The sequence below is a fragment of the Ochotona princeps genome, chromosome 2 (genome assembly GCF_030435755.1).
Source record: "Ochotona princeps isolate mOchPri1 chromosome 2, mOchPri1.hap1, whole genome shotgun sequence".
NCBI lineage: Eukaryota > Metazoa > Chordata > Mammalia > Lagomorpha > Ochotonidae > Ochotona > Ochotona princeps.
The window spans coordinates 42351047-42369669 of record NC_080833.1 but is presented as its reverse complement, the minus strand read 5'-3'; the positions used below and the strand labels follow the sequence as shown (position 1 = coordinate 42369669).

General features: G+C 55.6%; 1 protein-coding gene across 1 annotated transcript in view; it reads left to right on the top strand.

Moving 5' to 3' along the window:
- SLC1A7 (solute carrier family 1 member 7) overlaps nucleotides 1-17685 on the top strand; it is a 39494-nt gene extending 21809 nt beyond the window's left edge. The window contains exons 4-11 of the mRNA XM_004588681.4: nucleotides 7755-7797; nucleotides 12454-12676; nucleotides 14118-14217; nucleotides 14693-14926; nucleotides 15369-15563; nucleotides 16171-16305; nucleotides 16636-16738; nucleotides 16989-17685. Of these exons, the coding sequence (XP_004588738.3) occupies nucleotides 7755-7797; nucleotides 12454-12676; nucleotides 14118-14217; nucleotides 14693-14926; nucleotides 15369-15563; nucleotides 16171-16305; nucleotides 16636-16738; nucleotides 16989-17207 (1252 nt within the window). The 3' untranslated portion in view covers nucleotides 17208-17685. The remainder of the gene's footprint in view (nucleotides 1-7754; nucleotides 7798-12453; nucleotides 12677-14117; nucleotides 14218-14692; nucleotides 14927-15368; nucleotides 15564-16170; nucleotides 16306-16635; nucleotides 16739-16988) is intronic.
- The last annotated feature ends 938 nt before the right edge of the window (nucleotides 17686-18623 follow it).

Sequence of the window (18623 nt, the reverse complement as noted above, 5' to 3'; positions counted from 1 at the left end):
TGTGAGTCAGCCCTTGGACTGCCATGCTCCTCAAGTGCTGGTGTCCACAAGCCAAGACCTTGGCTTCAAGGTGGGGGAGAGCCTTTCTTGCTCCCTCCCCTGTCCCCAGCAGGACCCCCAGCCCTCTGCATCACTAGTCACTGCTATGTGGCAAAGCAGCCCAAGCTCCACTGGCCTAACCTGACAGCTCCAAGCCTGCAGGTCAGCTGGAATGTTCTGCCACTTTGTGCCAAGCTCACTCATGTGTGTGCTGGAAGCTGGCGGCTCCACGGGGCACAGCTGGCCCAAGGCGTCATTGGCACAGTGGATGCTGCTGTGTTCCCACGGTCCTTGGTCTCTAGCAGAGCTGGTCAGGCCAGGTGTTCTTCATGGTGGTGGCAGACATCCAGGAGAGAACTGGCCTACCTGCATGGATTCCTACCTCGGAGGTGCAGCAGTTAGAGGAAAGAATCGGTTCCTTCCTGGCTCGGAGCGGGAGGGGACCCCAGAGTGGCCAGCCAGCGCACCTGTTCATGGTTGCTGTTGATCAGCCTCTCCCTGCACTGGCCAAGCAGGCTGTTCCGTTTCTCCAGCGAAACTGACAGCTTCTCTTTTATCCTTTGAAGCTGTGCAATGGACCAGTGATCACAAACATGCTCACAGCTGCGTCCCTACTGTTCAGTTCTCCCGTCAGATCTGGAGCCACAGAGGGACCCGGCAGGGTCTGTTGGGCCCACCTTCCGCCCTGGATCTGCCATGTCTTCCAGGGGCCCTTTCTGCCTGCGAGCACTCACTCTCACATCCTGCCTCCAGCCTGGACATGTCTCACCTGTTCCCTGATTCTTTCACATAGCTGTTTGAAAGCATCTCAGGGTTGACGCAGCCAAGCTGGACTCTTGGTTTCCCTTCTAAAAACCTGTACTTTTCCCACTGGCCATGTCCATCTTTGCTCCCACACCTCCCTCTCATAGCTCACGTATCTGGCGACTGCCTTCAAAAGCCTCCACCGCATCTGGTGCACCTGCCTCGCTGACCCCTCGGGTGTGGGCAGCTTCCCTGCCCTGCTTCCTCTCTGCCTCCCTGGCCTTCCAGCCTGAGCACAGTAGCCACTGGAGCTTCTCCAAACCATCCTAGTCTCAGCTGTGGCTTCCAGGCCTTTAGTCACTCACACACACACACACACACACACACACGCCCCTGTGTTCACACACAGCAGCCTTGCCCCTCTGCCTGTTTGCTCCTTTTTTCCTTCCTCCGTCCAGTCCCCTGCTGTCCTTCCTCAGGCTGTCCTGGTATCCTGCTTAATCTCTCTGGACAGCCCCTTTTGTGGAGGTTGGGAAGGGGCTCCCAGTCCCCATCACTCCACTTCTTTCTCTTTCCTTAGTTTCCCCGCAGACCTCATTCTTTCCCAACATCACCACATGTCCTTGTTACCTTATCTGCCCCCTCTGCTGGAACAGCCTTGTAATGGGCCCCTGAGGACCATCCCTTTAAAGCCCTGTTGCCAGCTGAAGGCTGCAGCCCAGGGCAGGCAACAAGCAAGAGCCGAGTCTGCTGAGTGTGCAATACGGGAGATGGGGTCACTGGGGCCAGAGCCCCTGGAGGAGCTGCCGGAGCGAGCTGGGGCTGAGGGAGACCGGGAGGCCGAGGCAGGAGCGAGGGCAGGAGGCCTCATTTCCCAGTCCCATCACTTCTAGGGTTTACTGACTGTGATTCATCCTTTCTTGGATTCTTGATGCAAAACAGCTCTTCCACGTGGGGAAGGCGCCGCGATCAGGGCTGTGGGGCTCTGGACCAACTCTCGTGGCAGAATGTTCTGGAACATTCCCCGCTCCCTGGGGCCTTCCATGCGATGATGCGATGATGATGATCTGTCCCAAGATGTGGGTAGAGCTGGGAGGCTGGCCTCACTCCTGCACAGGAGAACCAGAGCTTGGCAGCCTGCAATGCAGTGCAAATCTGCTGGGCGGCTCTGTGCTGGCCAGCTCCCTCTCAAAGCCTCGGCTTCCCTGGTGATCTTCAAGCTCCCTTCTAGCTCTCTGGTTGAGAAACCCAAAGGCCTGCAGGGGCCACAGGGTGGGAGTGAAAGCTTCTAGGGGTTGGTTCTGAATGACGAGCTCGGGAGGACAGGCCAGGGCACAGCCTTGAAGGTAGGTAGTGCCTGGTGGCAAGGCTGGCTGCCCAGCTTGAGAAATGGAGGGTTTGGGGAGGAGGGGCTGGGGTATTGCTGAAGGCAGGATGTGCCTGGAGGCCCAGGGATGTTCTAGAAGAGGGGGGGTACAGTCACTTCCATTCATTCCACCTAGATAGAGCACCTGTGGATGGAGGTGCAGTGTTGGGAGCTGGGGGATATGCAAGACAGACAGAAGCTGTGCTGTGTGTCCACGCCAATGTTCCGAGGGGCGTGGAGAAACAAGAACCCCGGCACCCACACTAGTGGCTGAATCTCTGCTTTGCATGAGACAGGATCCCATATAGGCTTCGGATCATGTCCTGGCTGCTCCACTTCCCATCCCGCTGCCTGCTGGTGGCCTGGGAAAGCAGTAGAGGATGACCCAACATCTTGGGACCCTGCTCCCATGTGGGAGACCAGGGGAAGCTCCTGGCTTCATATTGGCTCAGCTTTGGTCATTGAGGCCACTTGGGGAGTGAACCAGCTGATGGAAGATCTTTCTCTATGTATCTTCTTCTCTCTGTGTATCTGTCTTTCCTATTAAAAAAAAATTGGCAGCGAAGGGACCAGGTACCACCTCCTGATGCTGAGTCTGCATCTGTACCCCTGAGAGCTGGTGCCTGGGGCAGGCGCAACAAACGGCAGATCAGACAGATGTGGAAGCCAGGTGCGTGGAGAGGGCAGGCTCCAAGGTGTAAACCGGGAACTTGAAGATGCATGTGGACACCTGGAAGGTAATTCCAGAAACGCTGGGAGCCGTGTCCCCACGTGACCCACCAAGCCTTCCATTCCTCTCCCAGGTTCCCAGTGCGACCCCAGCATAACCCCACTGGAAGATCTCAAGTGGAACACGCATGGAGCCGGCCCCCTCTCTTTTTCCCCCATCTTAGTACAACACCCCAGAGGTTAAGTAGTGACTGCTCTATTTATAGCTCTGCTAGCTCCCTCTCAGGGACCGAATTGGAATCTCAGGAATTTGAGCTTGGAAAGGCACAACCCCGCCCCCAACCTTTGGGATCTGGGCTGGAGATGTGGGATCAGGACTGGGTTTAGACCAGCACCCCATGTGAGAGCTTTCTTAGAGGTAGGAGGGTGGAGGGGGTCACGCCATGTGTGGCCGTGGCGCTGCGTGCGAGACGCCCAGGGAGGCAATGCAGAGTGGGGTTGCAGGGCGGCTGAGGACACTCAGTACATTCTTTCCATAGTGGATAGAACTGCCTGTGGGAGCCCTGGCCTCGTGGGACGAGCAGCAAGGTTTCCTGTGGTATCCAAAGCTTAAGGAAAGTGTTGTGTATTTTTCCACCGGATCACCCAAGCACAACTCCTCACTAAAACCTGTTGCTGAAACAACAGAAGTTTGGGGTGGGGGTGTTCTCTCCCCAGGAAGCAGCTGAGAGGCAGGTAGTGCAAGGTCCACAGGATCTTGTCCACCGTTGGCTTCCATCTTCACTGTGCTTTGTGGCCCAAGAAGGCTTTTGAAGCTCCAGCTGTTACATCTGTGTTCTGGGCAGACTAGAGAATAGAGTTAGAGGAAGGGGCTGCCAGGTCCTGGCTGAATGGACAGCTCTACCAGACTTTCGCAGGAAGCACTGTTCAGCAGCTGCCACCTGCCTGTCAGTGCTACTCCACTGGAGAGAGAAGCCTTGGGGACCGATGCAGGGCCTGTGGGTCCCCATAACACAGCAGGGCTCTATGGGTGAGGACAGAAGGGAGGAGGGAAACTGGTAAGAGGTAGCCAGCCAGTCATGCTAAAGCCCACCTCACTCTAGAGGAAGTTGTGACGAAATGGACACAGTAGGCTTATGTTCCATTTAATCTCTATTTTTATTTATTTATTTTTTTTTTGTTGGAAAGGCAGATATACAGCAAGGAGAAACAGAGAGGAAGATCTTGCATCCAATGATTCACTTCCCAAACGGCTGCAACAGCTGGAGCTGAGCCAATCCGAAGCCAGGAGACTCTTCCGAGTCTCCCACGCGGGTGTAGGGTCCCAAAGTCTTGGGCCGTCCTTGACTGCATTCCCTGGCCACAAGCAGGGAGCTAGATGGGAATGCAGGGCCACCGGGATTAGAACTGGCGCCCACATGGGATCCCGGCATATTTAAGGTGAGGACCTTAACCACTACGCTATCGTGCCGGGCCCTAACCTCTATTTTTAAAGATGTATTTATTTTTATCGGAGAGGCAGATTTGCAAAGGAGAGACAGAAATTTTCCATTTGCTGGTTATTCCCCAAATGACCACAATAGCCAGAGCTGAACCCATTTGAAGTCAGGTGCTAGGAGCTTCTTCCAGGTCTCCCACAATGGGTGCAGGGTCCCATGGCTTTGTTCCATCCTCTACTGCTTTCTCAGGCCACAACCAGGACCAGATAGGAAGTAGAGCAGCCAAGACACAAACCAGCACCCTATGGGATGCCAGCACTCACAGCTGGATTAGCCAATTGAACCTCTGCACCAACCCCTATTTGGTTTCTTAAGGCCACTCTGCTATCCTCACTTTCCACTGAGGCCAAAGCAAGCTTTCCTGGAAGCTGCATTAAGAAAACACCTTCTACATTGTTGATTTGTCCCCTCTGACCGTTGTGTTCTGTGCCTATTTGCCGTCCCCAGGAGAGAGGTTAAAATGATGTCCTGGTAGGTACTGCATGAGTGCCCCCCACACCTGGGGCAGGCTGCCCAGTGCCATGTCTCCCGGCATGCACCTGGCACAAACTCTGGCTCCAGAGCACTGCATGCTTGGTGACAGGAGCCCTCGCAGGTGATGGAGGAAACCTGCTTATCCCTTGGAGAGGGGAAAGGTCTCCTGCCCCTGGGACCTCTTCATTTCTCCCTGTTTCAAGGCTGAAATCGGTGGGGAAGGGCAAATGGCTGCTGGGCCACAGTTGGCCTGCCTATTCCGCACCTGCCTCCAAAGTCTGATCTGGACCCTCCTCCTCCTCTTGCACGGCCCCCACACTGAAACTGCAGTGTGGAGAAAGGTTGAGTTTCTGCTTCCCACAGGTTGTAGGCAGCAGTTAAGTCACCATGTGCAATATTAGCATCCCACATAGGTGCCAGTTCAAGTCCTGGCTGTTCCACTTCCGATCCAGCTCTCTGCTAATGTGCCCGGGAAAGCAACGGAAGGTGGCTCAAGCGCTCAGACCCCAGCACCCACGTGGGAGACCCAGACACAGCTCTGGGCTTCTGCCTGGCACAGTCCTGAGACTGTCTGGGGAGTGAACTAGCAGGTGGAAGATCTCTCTGTGTGGGCCATTCCAACTTTCAAATAAATTAATATTTTTAAAAAGGGGTGAGGGATGCCCAGTTGGAGCTACAGCTTGAACTCCAGCAGGTGTGGGCTGAACTGTGAACAAGAAGAGATTTGTCAAGAGCGGGAGGCAGAGGAGACAGTGTGAAAGTCAGGTGCTGGGACCCCAAGAGGAGATACGAGTGCTTGTTGGCGTCTGTGATGCAGGGGGGACGCCTGGAAGGGGGTGACAACACAAATGCTCATTGGCCTCGAGGGTGCCTGCCTCCCCAGCGGGGAACCTTCTCGTTTACAAATCCGTTGGCCAGGTTGATGGCTGGGTCTGCACTGATGACATGTCGTGTGTTCACAGGGGCAGGCACCATCCACGCGTCCATGGGGTCCCCTCTGACCTCTGACCACTGTGTTCCATATCTGTTTGCTTAGGCACAGATACTGACTGTGCCTGCTGCATGCCTGCCAAGAGGCTGGCATTCCAGGGGCTGGGTCCTATGCTGGCTCCTATGGTTTGTTTGCATTATAAGCTGTCTGAGAGAGCTGCATCATTTTTGGTTTTCAAAAAAGGTTGTGACAAAAGGAGAGATCCTATATACTCTTCATCCCACTTCCTGTGCTGCCAGTGTCCTACACATTTGTCAAAACAGAAGCGGGCCTGCTGCCATGGCACAGAAGGCTAAGTTTCCACCTGCAGCACTGGTATCCCATATGGGCACTGGTTCTAATCCTGGCGGCTCTACTTCCCTTCCAGATCCCTGCTTGTGACCTGGGAAAGCAGCCCCGCACCCACAGGGGGGACCCAGAAGAAGCTCCTGACTCTTGGCTTTGGACCAACCCAGCTCCTATTATTTAAGCCATTTGGGGAATGAACCAATGGGTGGGAGAACTCTTTCTGTTTCTTTTTTCTCTATATATAACTCTGTATTTTCAATAAAAATAATCACACTTTTAAAAGCGAAACAGAGGAATGAAACTGGTGGAGCCCATTAGCTCAGTCATGGATCTGACTTCCAGCACCAGTGTTTCCATTAACATTCCTTCGTTTTCCTCTGTCCCACTTAGAAATCATTTTTTTAAAGCTTTATTTTCCATTTGAAAGGCAGAGTTACAGAGAAGGAAAGACAGAGAGAGAGATTTTGCATCAGTTGGTTCACTCCTCAAATGGCCACAATGGTCAGAGCTGATCTGCTCTGAAGCCAGGAGCCAGGAACTTCTTTTGGGTCTCCCACATAAATGCAGGGTCCAAAGCACTTGAGCCAATCTCCACTGCTTTTCCAGGCACATTAGCAGGGAGCTGCATCCGAAGTGGAGCAGCCAGGGCCTGGTGTGATAGCCTAGTGGCTAAATCCTTGCTTTACATGCATCAGGATCCCATATGGGTGCTGGTTCATATCCCAGCTGCTCCACCTCCCTTCCAGCTCCCTGCTTGTGGACTGGGAAAGCAGTCAAGGACGGCTCAAAGTCTTGGGACCCTGCACCCACATGGGAGACCCGGAAGAAGATCCTGGCTCTTAGCTTCAGATTGGCTTAGCTCCAGCCATTGCAGCTACTTGGGGAGTAAACCAGCAGATGGAAGATCTTTCTCTCTGTGTATTTGCCTTTCCAATAAAAATAAATAAATCTGAAAAAATTAAGAAGAAGGGGATTCAAATTGGCACCCATATGGGACTCTAGCCCTGCAGGGAGAAGCTTGGTGTGCTACACCACCACGCCCACCCAAGAATTGTCTAATGTTATTGTAATAAGATCTGTCTCCTTGCTTGTTGCTCCTCTTCTTTCTACTCTTAGTCCTTGCATAGTCTGCAAACTGTGGATGAGATATTAACTCCCTCTTCTCCTAGCTTCTTGTGCTCTTATTTTAGTCAGCTATTACTTCAAAGTTCGGGAACTGAACTTGGCCTAAGATACTCAGTGAGGCTTTCCGAGGAGCCAGTCAGCAACATGGTGCCCTGCAAGGAACCTGTGAGGCAGCTCTCATCCCAAACCAGGTTCAATGGAGCCAGGTACAATGGAAACAGCCATCAAGCAGTGACTCCGCTTCTGGGTAGGACACACAACAACCTGCATGTCCCAGACAAAGAGGCCACTTGTGAGGAAGGCAGACGGGCATCCAGAGACATGACTGGGTGGAGATGACCCCAGCTGAAAGGACCAGGGGTTGGCCTGGGACCTCCAGAAAAGGCCGGGCAGGGAGGTGGAGGGAGTGGTGTGAACCAGGTGGTGTGGAGAGGTGGGAGGGCATGGGGGCAGTGGCTCTCTGAGGGCTGGGACTGCGGGGGGGGTGCTCTGACAACCCTAAGGGCCCCACCTGCTATCCCGTGTATCAGCATCCTTCAGCTGTTGCCTCTCTTCCTAGAAACATGTTTCCGGCCAACCTGGTGGAAGCCACATTCAAGCAGGTGAGTGGACGTGAGAGGCAGGTGGCAGGGCCAGCCTGGGTCGCTCTGGGAAGCAGCAACTGCCGAGCCAGCTCCCTGTTTCTGGGTGGAGGTACCCAGAGGAGACAAAGGCTGAGGACACAGGGGGGACCTGGGTCCTCACAGCCTCCATGGCTACACCCCCCCATCCCACTCCCAGGTTCCAATTGTTTGTGAAGAAAGCTGTAGGGGGTGGAGAAGCTTTTGGAAGTACTTCCTTCCTCACTCCTCCCACGGTGACCCTGCACCAGGCAAGTGTGAGCCCAATCCCCGCTGGGGAAACTGAGGCTGGGAAGAGGAGACTGAACTGCCCCAGCTTAACCCCCAGCGACCCACCATACAGGGAGCAGTTCCAAGCTGGGCTAACTCCCAAGCCCAAGTCCTCATTCCTTTTAAAATATTTTTCCCCTCTAATAAGAACAGTAACACTATTTGCTGCAGGAAAATACAATATATATATAAACAGAGAGGCAAGATCACCTTCACTTTCAGCACCGAACGATCGTGGCAGCAAACAACATGTTCTCATGCTTTCTGTATAAACATTCACAAAATAAGTCAAGGTCCTGGGGCCAATACAGCTCTCACCTTGCTGTCTCCCTCACTTCTGAGCATGGCTCCCTGCTCCTGGAAACACACACATGGACATCACAGCTCCCGGCTGTGGTGAGGCTATGCTGTGACACACAGTCAGTTCCTGCGCCAGCAGTACTGTTACCTAGCCAGAGGATATGGGGAGCTGGCGCTGCGGCTTACATCTGTACTTGTTCCTTCTCCCTTCCTTTATTTTCTTTTATTTGGATAATCTTTTTTTTTTAAGATTCATTTATTTTTATTACAAAGTCAGATACACAGAGAGGAGGAGAGATAGAGAGGAAGATCTTCCATCCGATGTTTCACTTCCCAAGTGAGCGCAATGACCGGTGCTGTGCCGTTCCAGAGCCAGGAGCCAGGAGCCTCCTCCAGGTCTCCCACACGGGTGCAGGATCCCAAGGCATTGGGCTGTCCTCGACTGCTTTCCCAGGCCATAAGCAGGGAGCTGGATGGGAAGTGGAGCTGCCAGGATCAGAACTGGCACCCATATGGGATCCTGATGCATTCAAGGTGAGGACTTAAGCCACTAGGCCACACCGCCGGCCCCTTATTTGGATAATCTTTATGTAGTTGATTAGAGCACAAAGGGTCAAGGGTTGCAGGAAAATGGGTAAGACCTTTGTTTCCACATTTTTTTTGTGTGCGTATCAGGGGTAAGGAAGGAGATTAAGAGAGAAGCGCCACTCAATCTCCCACCCCATCCCAGGGTCCCCAACATGGGGCATGCTCCGAGGTCACTGCTCAAGTGGTTTCGATGATAGTTCAACAGTTCTGAATTGATGCCAATCTCGCCATTCCGAGCATGATGAAATCTCCCCAGAATCCACTGGCTGACATAATCCACCTTAGGGTCTCCGTTTGCCCAGATCTTCACTGCCAACACATGGCTGGGATAGATGATCCATTTATCAGTCCTCCGTCTTGTTGTGGTACCAGATGTCCTCTACACAGGCTCCAACGGAATGCCATTTCCTCCACGTGCACTTGGGTATAATGTCTACTGTTCCATCGGAGTCTCTAAGGAGGCTCAGCTTTGACACATGCACTCCGTGGTCAGACCATGGAATCTGCAATTCTCTTCATGATTGGGGTTCTGGGATCAGCAGTTCAGTTGGAAGGATCCCCAAAGAAACTTCGTCTGAGGTGATCTCAGATCTGATTCTTGTGCCTGAATGCCAGTACACGGCCCAGCACAGTCCGTCGCCCCAGTCAGCTTATACCTATGCTGGTGGTTGCAATTGCTGGGTCAGTTCTGTTTCCAGCCCTGTCTTCCACATGAACTAATGGGTGTTGCAGTCAAGCCTGATTCTGCCCACCTCACACTTGGCCCTCACGCAAACCAGCGGGAGCTGCAGCCTACTTGGGGCAACACCCAATAACCCCCACTAGGGCTGTCCCCTACCCTGGTTCCCATGCTTGCCAGTATGTACAGCAGGCTGGTCCAGTCTGTCCCACATCCCATTCAGCTCTCATACATGTCAATGGGCATTGAAGCCTAGTTCAACCCAACCAGCCCTCCTATTCAGTCCATACACATGCTAGTGGGTACTGTTCTGTCTAGCTGCCCCTGCCCTAGCCCTGGTTTTTATGCTGTCCAGTGGGACTGGTAACCCAAGAGGGAGGAGCCCACTATTTCCCTCCTGGGCCCACTCCTGGATCCATGTACTCTCTAGGTAGTTCTGCAGTTTAACTTGACAGAATTAGCTCCAGTGCCAGCCTCTGCCAGCTGATGCTGCCGCAAAGCCCAACCAACCTTCACCTACTCTGATTTATGCTTGCACCAGTAGGAGCAGTCAGCCTAACCTGGCTTTCCCTGATCTAGCTCACATGAGGCCCACAGGTATTGTAGCCCTGCCTGGTCTGATCTGCCCCCATCCCAACTCACGCTCTCCAGTGGGAGTGGCAGTCCAGCAGGGGAGCCCTCCCCATTCCCCCTGCTGGCTCCGCCCCCTCCCCCTGCTGGATCTCACGTGTGCTGGTTGGGTCCTGCGATCCTTTTCCCTTTCTGATGTAACCACCCAGCTAGCATCACTCGAGCCCCTTTACAGCAGGTCCCTGTGACAGGACTGGGGCCACACAAGAGGAGCTTGGGTAGGAGGCTCCAAAGGTAGAGTGGGCAACCTGGAGCAGAATGCTGCATTCTCCCCTACCCGCCCCAGCCATCAGCTTGAGGCCTCCCCTATGGGATAAGCTAGACTGGGAGGGTTTTACCTAACTGAACTAGGAAACTCTGGAAGGTATCAGAGGACAAGGGAGGGCACTGGACTACTCCCCTTTTTGATAAACTCCTACCCATCTGTCAAAGCCATATCAAATATCTTCCTTGTAAAGCTGTTGTGGAGAGTTAGCCACTTCTCCCCCAAGTCTTTCAGACAATTCAAACATCGGGATGGTGATGACGATGATGATAATAACATCAATGCCTACACAGTATGTGTGCTGGCAACTATTGCGAGCATTTCAAGTGTAGTATCTCATTTAACCCAGATGAGGTTAACTTCTTGTTATCCCATGTTACACATAAGATGAATGAAGCACAGATTAACTTTGGCTAATTTTCATTTTATGTGAAAGGTGAAGAGACAGACTGATCCGTCACTTGCTGTCTTGCTCCCCACCAAGGCCTCCTTAGCCAGGACGGGCACAGGACCAAAGCTGAAAGCCAAGATCAATCCAAGTTTCCCACGTGGGCAGACCCACATACTTGAGCCATTCCCACTGCCTTTCAAGATGTACCTTACAGGAAGAAGGACCAGAAGTAGAGCTGCTGGGACCCAAACTCAGGCCCCCGACAAGGGACACACCTTAACCACAAAGCCGAACCCCCGCCCCCAGTCCAGAGTCTTGAGGCCTATCTGTTTCCTCCCCACCGAGGCTCATCTCACTGATAGGATGGGTGGCTCTGCTTTGGGATGGAGAGACCCCTAAGTGCTGTGGGGCAGACAGGGTGAGAGCAGCAGCTCAGGCAGCTCAGCTCTTCCCGGTTGACCTCACTCCATCTGGCAGGCTGTGGCAGACAGATTCTACAAAAAGAGGTGTTTGGTGTAGCATAAGATGCCCACATCCGGGCCCGGCGGCGTGGCCTAGCAGCTAAAATCCTCACCTTGAACGCCCCGGGATCCCATATGGGCGCTGGTTCTAATCCTGACAGCTCCACTTCCCATCCAGCTCCCTGCTTGTGGCCTGGGAAAGCAGTCGAGGACGGCCCAAAGCTTTGGGACCCTGCACCCGCGTGGGAAACCTGGAAGAGGTTCCTGGTTCCCGGCTTCGGATGGGCGCGCACTGGCCTGTTGCGGCTCACTTGGGGAGTGAAACATCGGACGGAAGATCTTCCTCTCTATCTCTCCTCCTCTCTGTGTATATCCGGCTTTCCAATAATAATAAATCTTTAAAAAAAAAAAAAGATGCCCACATCCACATCTGAGTGTTTAGGCTCAGCCCCTGGCTCTGCTTCCATCCCAGCTTCCTGCTAATGCAGACCCTGGCAGGCATGCGTGATGGCTCATGTGGCAGCTGTCTGCCACCCATGTGGTTCCTAGCTCCTGGCTTTGTCCCCCACCATTGTAGGAATTTGGGTGGTGAATCACAGGATGGTAGCTCACTCTCCCTCTCTCTCCCTTACAAACAGAAATTCTGAAAAAAAAAATTATGCAAGCAAGTAAATGAGAATGTTTGTTACCATCAGGTGGGGAGCAGAGCTGGTGGTCAAGTGGGTGGGTAACAGAAGGTTAGAAGGACATGGGTGGGGGAGTGAAGGGTGCGAGATGGATGGACAGTTGAGAGGAGCCTGGATTGGTGCGGGGCAGGTGGAAGGGAGTACGGAGGCACAAGCAGAGGCAGAGTTGTGGAGTGAGGCTGGAGGGAGGCCCACCTGGGCAGGTGAACGCTGTGGGGTGAAGCCTCCAGGAGCATCCCCGTTCTGCCCACCCGATAAGGCAGGACAGACACGACTGGACACAGTGTGCATTCAAGATGGTGCTTTTGTTGTCAGTGACCACACTGGGCTCTGACTCCTTCCTGGGTGGATGTCGCCCTCCCCCCCAGTACCGCACCAAGACCACCCCGGTTGTCAAGTCCCCCAGAGTGGCCCCGGAGGAGGCCCCTGCTAGGCGGATCCTCATCTACGGGGTCCAGGAAGAGAACGGCTCCCACGTGCAGAACTTCGCCCTGGACTTGACCCCACCGCCTGAGGTGGTCTACAAGTCAGAGCCTGGCACCAGCGATGGCATGAACGTGCTGGGCATCGTCATCTTCTCGGCTACTATGGGTATGTGCTGCAGCTGACACCGGGCACTTTGGTGCCTGCCACCACACACGGAGGCTTATGCTGGGTTGCCAGCACGGACCCAGGCCTAGCCTCTCCCTCAACCTGGCTGAAGTCTAGAGATGCTAGGTGGGGCAGACCACAGCCAAGGACTGAAGTCGTTGTCCCTGCCAGCATCACCACCACCCCTGCTCACCCTGCGTGGGCCTCCAGCTGCTTCTCCCCTGAGACCCTCACAGTAGTCTCCTCCCAACAGCCCTGCCTTGCTCCTCTCCAAAGCCCCTCTCCCCCACCTGCAATAGGCGAGTCCCAACCAGATAGTTGGAAAGCTCGTGGGTTTGGGGCCCATGGTGCTGGTCCCTTCTGAGGCCTGTGCCTTTAAAGATATTTCTTTTGTGACCTTTTGCTTAAAGAGGGTCCCCAGCTATAGAGCTGCAGACCCCAGAAAACCCATGGATAGGCCTCCATTTCCAACCCACACAAAACCTTGGTTCCTGGGGACAACTCCTGAACCTTCTGGAACAATCCAGCTATGTATGTGACCCTGGACTTCTCAGCCACTCCAGGGACCAGGGGTTATTTACATCTTGTTCTAAAGCCTGCAGCTGGTTCTCAGAGGGTCTGGGGTGTAGCCTCTCATCTCCCCCTGCACCTCTCCTCCCAGCTTCCCCAGGGTGAAATGCTGCCCTCCTGGCTGCTTGCTAGGAAACCTTGGGCCACTTCGGCCCTTATCTCTCTCTCAACCCTGAGGCAAGTCCCACTGAGTCTACCTCTCTCCTAGCTGGCCACTGCCCTCCGCCTGCTGCTACCACCCTGCCTGAGACCACAGCCATGTGTAGCCCCTGGGCTTTCCACTCTTGCTCCCTCTAAGCTGGCCTGATGCCCTGGGAGAGGGGCACCAGCTTGCATGGGGTCCTGCAGAGCTGGGTGCATCCTGGCCCAGCCCCTTCCCCTATGTCTGAAGTCCCTCCTGCCGACCCCAGGCCCCAGTCCCTCCCATCTCTCCTCATCTCATGCTCCAGGAACCCTCCCTCAAACATCCCATACCCTGGGCTTCCCAGCAGTCCCCCCATCCCCCAACCAGCTGCTGGGGCACCATGTCCATTGTCTGCCCTGCTTCTCTGTTGACCGTGGAACCTCCTGAGTGGTTATCGTCCACTGTGTGACATGACAGGTTCGTGCATGGCCTGAGTGAGCAGCTAAAGCAGGACTGAGTTGTCTGCTGATGAGGGGCAGGTGGGTGGGCAGGGGATGGAAGGTGCCACCCCTATGGGGTAGGGCTGTGGCCACTATGGCCAAAATACCAGGCACACACAGGGGCCAGGATGTGTAAGAAGTGGCCCTCAGCACACATGACAGTTGGTGGTCCCCCCACCCCTGGGACCACCCTGGTAACCTGTTTAATCCACCTATAGCCCTATCACCCCTCTACCCCACACCACAGGAATCATGCTGGGCCGCATGGGTGACAGCGGGGTCCCCCTGGTCAGCTTCTGCCAGTGCCTCAACGAGTCTGTCATGAAGATCGTGGCCGTGGCTGGGTGGTAAGCCTCCTGTGGGAACTCCTCTGCCCTGCCCCACTGCTTCCAGATCTGTTGGGTGGAGATAGCCCAGGGGCTGTGCTACTGGACCGTTCAGAGCTGCTACCCCTCCGCCTCTGTCAGGAGGAAACCCTAGAGCACAGCCTGGCTCAGAGTTCACACCTTAGGAATGTTCTGGCCCAGCTGGGTAAGCCCCAAGGGGAAAAGCAGAGGCCTTGGGGCTGCAATGGGGTGTCCCCTAAAGTTGAGGTGACTCCTCAGAGACTCAGACAAAGCAAGGCAGAGGTGTAAGAAGCTGCCCCAGGCAATGGTGTCACTGATGCTGCCTTGTGCCTGGCCCACAGCTACGCAGCCTCACTTCGTGCTCATTGGGAATACTGGGAGGCTCGGAGGGGATTGGGCCATGCCGCCACGCGGCTCCAGGGCCCAGCTGGTGGCTCTCACCTGCCCAGTGCCTGAGTCCACCCCACCCCACCAGGTACTTCCCCTTTGGCATCGTGTTCCTCATCGCGGGCAAGATCCTGGAGATGGACGACCCCAAGGCCGTGGGCAAGAAGCTGGGCTTCTACGCCGTGACGGTGGTGTGCGGGCTTGTGGTGCACGGGCTCTTCATCCTGCCCCTGCTCTACTTCCTCGTCACCAGGAAGAACCCCATCGTCTTCATCCGCGGGATCCTGCAAGCCCTTCTCATCGCGCTGGCCACCTCCTCCAGGTAGCCCCAGCTGATGGGCAGCTGCTGGGTTCCCACCAACAACCTCCCGCCCCACCCCAGTCTGGCCTTTCTTGGCTCCCAGCTGTAACCGATAGCCAAATCACAAAAGCATCAGTGTGACCGCCTCAGCTTCCCAATCTGTCAACTTCTCACAGGCCCCTCCTCCTGGGCAGCACAGGCCCCGCCCCTGGCAGCGCCGGCCCCGCCCTTGGCAGTTGAAGCCCCTCCCTCAGGACTCGGTGAGCAAGCGAGCATGCAGCACAGGATCCTGCTCGCAGTAGGTGCTCTGCTGGCGCCCACATCCCTCTTTCCCCAACAGGTCCCACCTGTGGGCACCAGCACAGCCCTAGGGATGCAGGTTCTCCCCTGCTCTGCAGGGAGCAATTAAGCTGGACCACCCTGGAGGAGGGTGGCAGGCAGACTCTGGCCCCTCTGTCCTTAGCTCAGCCACACTGCCCATCACCTTCAAGTGCCTGCTGGAGAACAATCACATTGACCGGCGCGTCGCTCGCTTCGTGCTGCCTGTGGGTGCCACCATCAACATGGACGGCACTGCGCTTTATGAGGCTGTAGCCGCCATCTTCATAGCCCAGGTCAACAACTACGAGCTGGACTTTGGACAGATCATCACCATCAGGTGCATCCTGGCACTCCATAGCTCGGAAGGGTTCAGAGACCAGAGAGGGCCGGGGGCTCACTCCAGGCAACACAGCGAGTCAGAGCACTCTCTGTGCCTTGGGGCATCTTGAGGGTGGAAGAGGCAGAGCCATGGCTGGACAGACAGGGCAGTGAGGGCAGCAAGGGCAACCACAGGACCAGTGCAGCAGGACTGAGGACAGTATGGGGGTGGAGAGGGGAGGGGGATATTTTGGAGCTGAAGTCCAGGGAAGGTGTGGGGTGGGTTGAGGCTGAGGAAGCCCCACAGGGGCCAGCCTGAGCTCGTCTGGCTGGGGACCCCAGACCCCAGGGGTGCCTGGGGCACAGCTGTGCCTGTGGGTGTTCACAGCAGCTTCCTGGGACTGGAGGTGCAGCTCCAGACACAAGGAGGTTCCCTGAGGCCAGGGATGGGGGTCTGGCACCCCCAAGGATGACTGGCTGTGTGAGTCCCTGATGATCCAGGCGCCCCACCCTGCCCCACCCCAGAGACCCAGGTATTCTGGCCACCTACCTGGCACCAGGGCTCTGACAGCACCCGCCCCTCTCTTCTTGCTCCTCCTCTGCCCCTCCCCCTCCTTTCCCTGCAGCATCACAGCCACAGCGGCCAGCATCGGAGCAGCTGGCATCCCCCAGGCCGGGCTCGTCACCATGGTCATCGTACTGACCTCTGTGGGACTGCCCACCGATGACATTAACCTCATCATTGCCGTTGACTGGGCTCTGTGAGTGGAATTCAGTCCCAGCCCCAGTGCTCAGCTGGGACCACAGGTGTCTATACATAGACATGGGCCTGGCTGTGTGATGTGTGGGGCCCCTCATTCAAAAATGAGGAAGAACTTCAAGACTGGCTGGCTGGGCCAAGCAGTGGTGCCCTGGGGTGATACATGGCTATACACCGATAGAACCCCCTATGCCACCTGCCTCCACATCACTAGGGGTGGGGGTGCTTACAGGGGCCAGGGATGCCTACTGCAAGCCCTGCCCTGCTGGTCATCCCTGGCCCTCTTCCAGCAGCCCTCAAGCTCCTCTCACCACCTGCCTTGGCTCCCCAGGGACCGCTTCCGCACCATGATCAATGTGCTGGGTGATGCGCTGGCCGCGGGAATCATGGCTCACATCTGCCGCAAGGACTTCGCTCAGGACCCAGGCACTGAGGTTGGAGCAGTGTTTCCTCACCTCCACCCCAACCCCACTCCCAGGAGCCTCAAGGGCCAGACAGACCACAGTATCTCCCTCCAACTGACCACTGGAAGAGAAGCCTTTAATCTGTGCCCCCTTGGCTTTGGCTTGGGGAGGGGGACCCCCGTCCTGACCCGTCCTCACTCCAGGTACCCCCCCCCCAGTGCTCCCTTGTGTCTAGCTTCAGTCCTGCCTGCTGCCACCCAGGCCTTCCTCCCCTCTGCAGAAACCGGGCCCCCATGAGACCAAGCCAGTGAGCCTCCAGGAAATCGTGGCAACACAGCAGAATGGCTGCGTCAAGAGTGTGGCCGAGGCCTCGGAGCTGACCCTTGGCCCTGCCTGCCCCCACCACGTGCCTGTACAGGTGGAACAGGACAAGGAGCCAGCCACCACCAGCTTGGACCACTGCACCATTGAGATCAGCGAGCTCGAAACCAACGTCTGAGCCTTTAGGGCTGCAGGGGCCCAAAGAAGCCTCTGGGTTAGGGACCAGGAGTCAAGGGCAAGGTGCATCAGCTCAGAGACTTTCCTGAGCAGCCATTCACGTGGGCCTGCAAGTGCACCAGTGGAGGGTTATACCACCATTTAATGGATAACTGAGTCAAGGCTCTGAGAGTTGGACACATTTGCCTAAGGTCTGGATGTAAAGGCCAAGTCCCAGCCACTCTGTTCTGAAGGACAGGGCAATCTGCGGGGCTGAGTCCACAGTCTGCAACACCACCGACTCAGGAAGGCTTCACTGCACCCCAGCTGCATCCAGGCCCCACCCCACGACATGTGGCCTCCGCCAAGCCACTCTCTCTCCAGGATGGGCCCAGCCCAGCTGGAACCCGCTGCCTTCCATGTGCCACAGCCTACCCTGGCTCCTTTTGTACCCACTAGCTCTCACAAGCTCATTTGGTGTGGAGACTGAAATCTGCCCAGGGCTGCCTCCCACAGGTAGGGGTTAGTCAGGATCCAGGGAAGGGGCTCAGCTTGGGGTACCCTAGCCAAGGTGTTGGTGGGGTCCAGGTGTCAGGTCCCCTAGAGGCCTGTGCAGTCAGACTTTCCCTTCCTGTTTTCAAATTCAGCATTCAATAAATAAAGGTCCTTGTTTTTCAAGTCCAAGAAGCTCAGAGACCATTGGCTGAGACCAGCACTTACTGGGCTTCCAAAGGGCTGTGAGAGTGTGGGCTGGCCTGTTTGGGTACCAGTGCAAGGACAGTTCAGTCAGGTGGCCAGGTACAGCAGGTAGCATGGGGCCAAAGGACAGGCCTTCCCCTGGTGGCACTGGGTACAGAGGAGCCTGGGGGCTGTGGACTGACCCCCTGCCCCTGATCTGGGCTCTGTTCTGCAGGTGGGACCCTGGGGTGTCTTCCTCAGCCAGCCCAGCCCCTCTGCTGCATGTGTGGCTGTAGAGAGGGAATAGCCCCCAGGGCACCACCACTGCCTCCTTCCTTCTCCCGACCTGGAGAGCATTCACAGAAGGTCCCTGACCATACACCTGTTCCAGAAAGGTGGGGTCTGCAGGTGTCTCTCCCAGTGATACCCCCACTCCAGGCCCTCCTCTTGAACTTCTTCTACCCTCCTCCCAGGGTCCAATCTGAGGAATCCAGGAAGGGCCTTCTTTAAACAAAAATTTTTAAAGAAATATTTTTTCTTTATTTGAAAGGCAGAGTTAGAGAGAGGGAGAAACATGGAGAAAGATCTTCCATCTGTTGCTTCACTCCCCAATAGCCTCAACAGCTGGGGATGTGCTAGGCTGAAGCCAGGAGCTTCTTCAGTATCTCCTACGTGGTGGCAGGGACCCAAAGACTTGGACCATCCTCTATTGCTTTCCCAGGCACTTTAGCGGGAGCTGGGTTGAAAGTGGAGCAGCCGG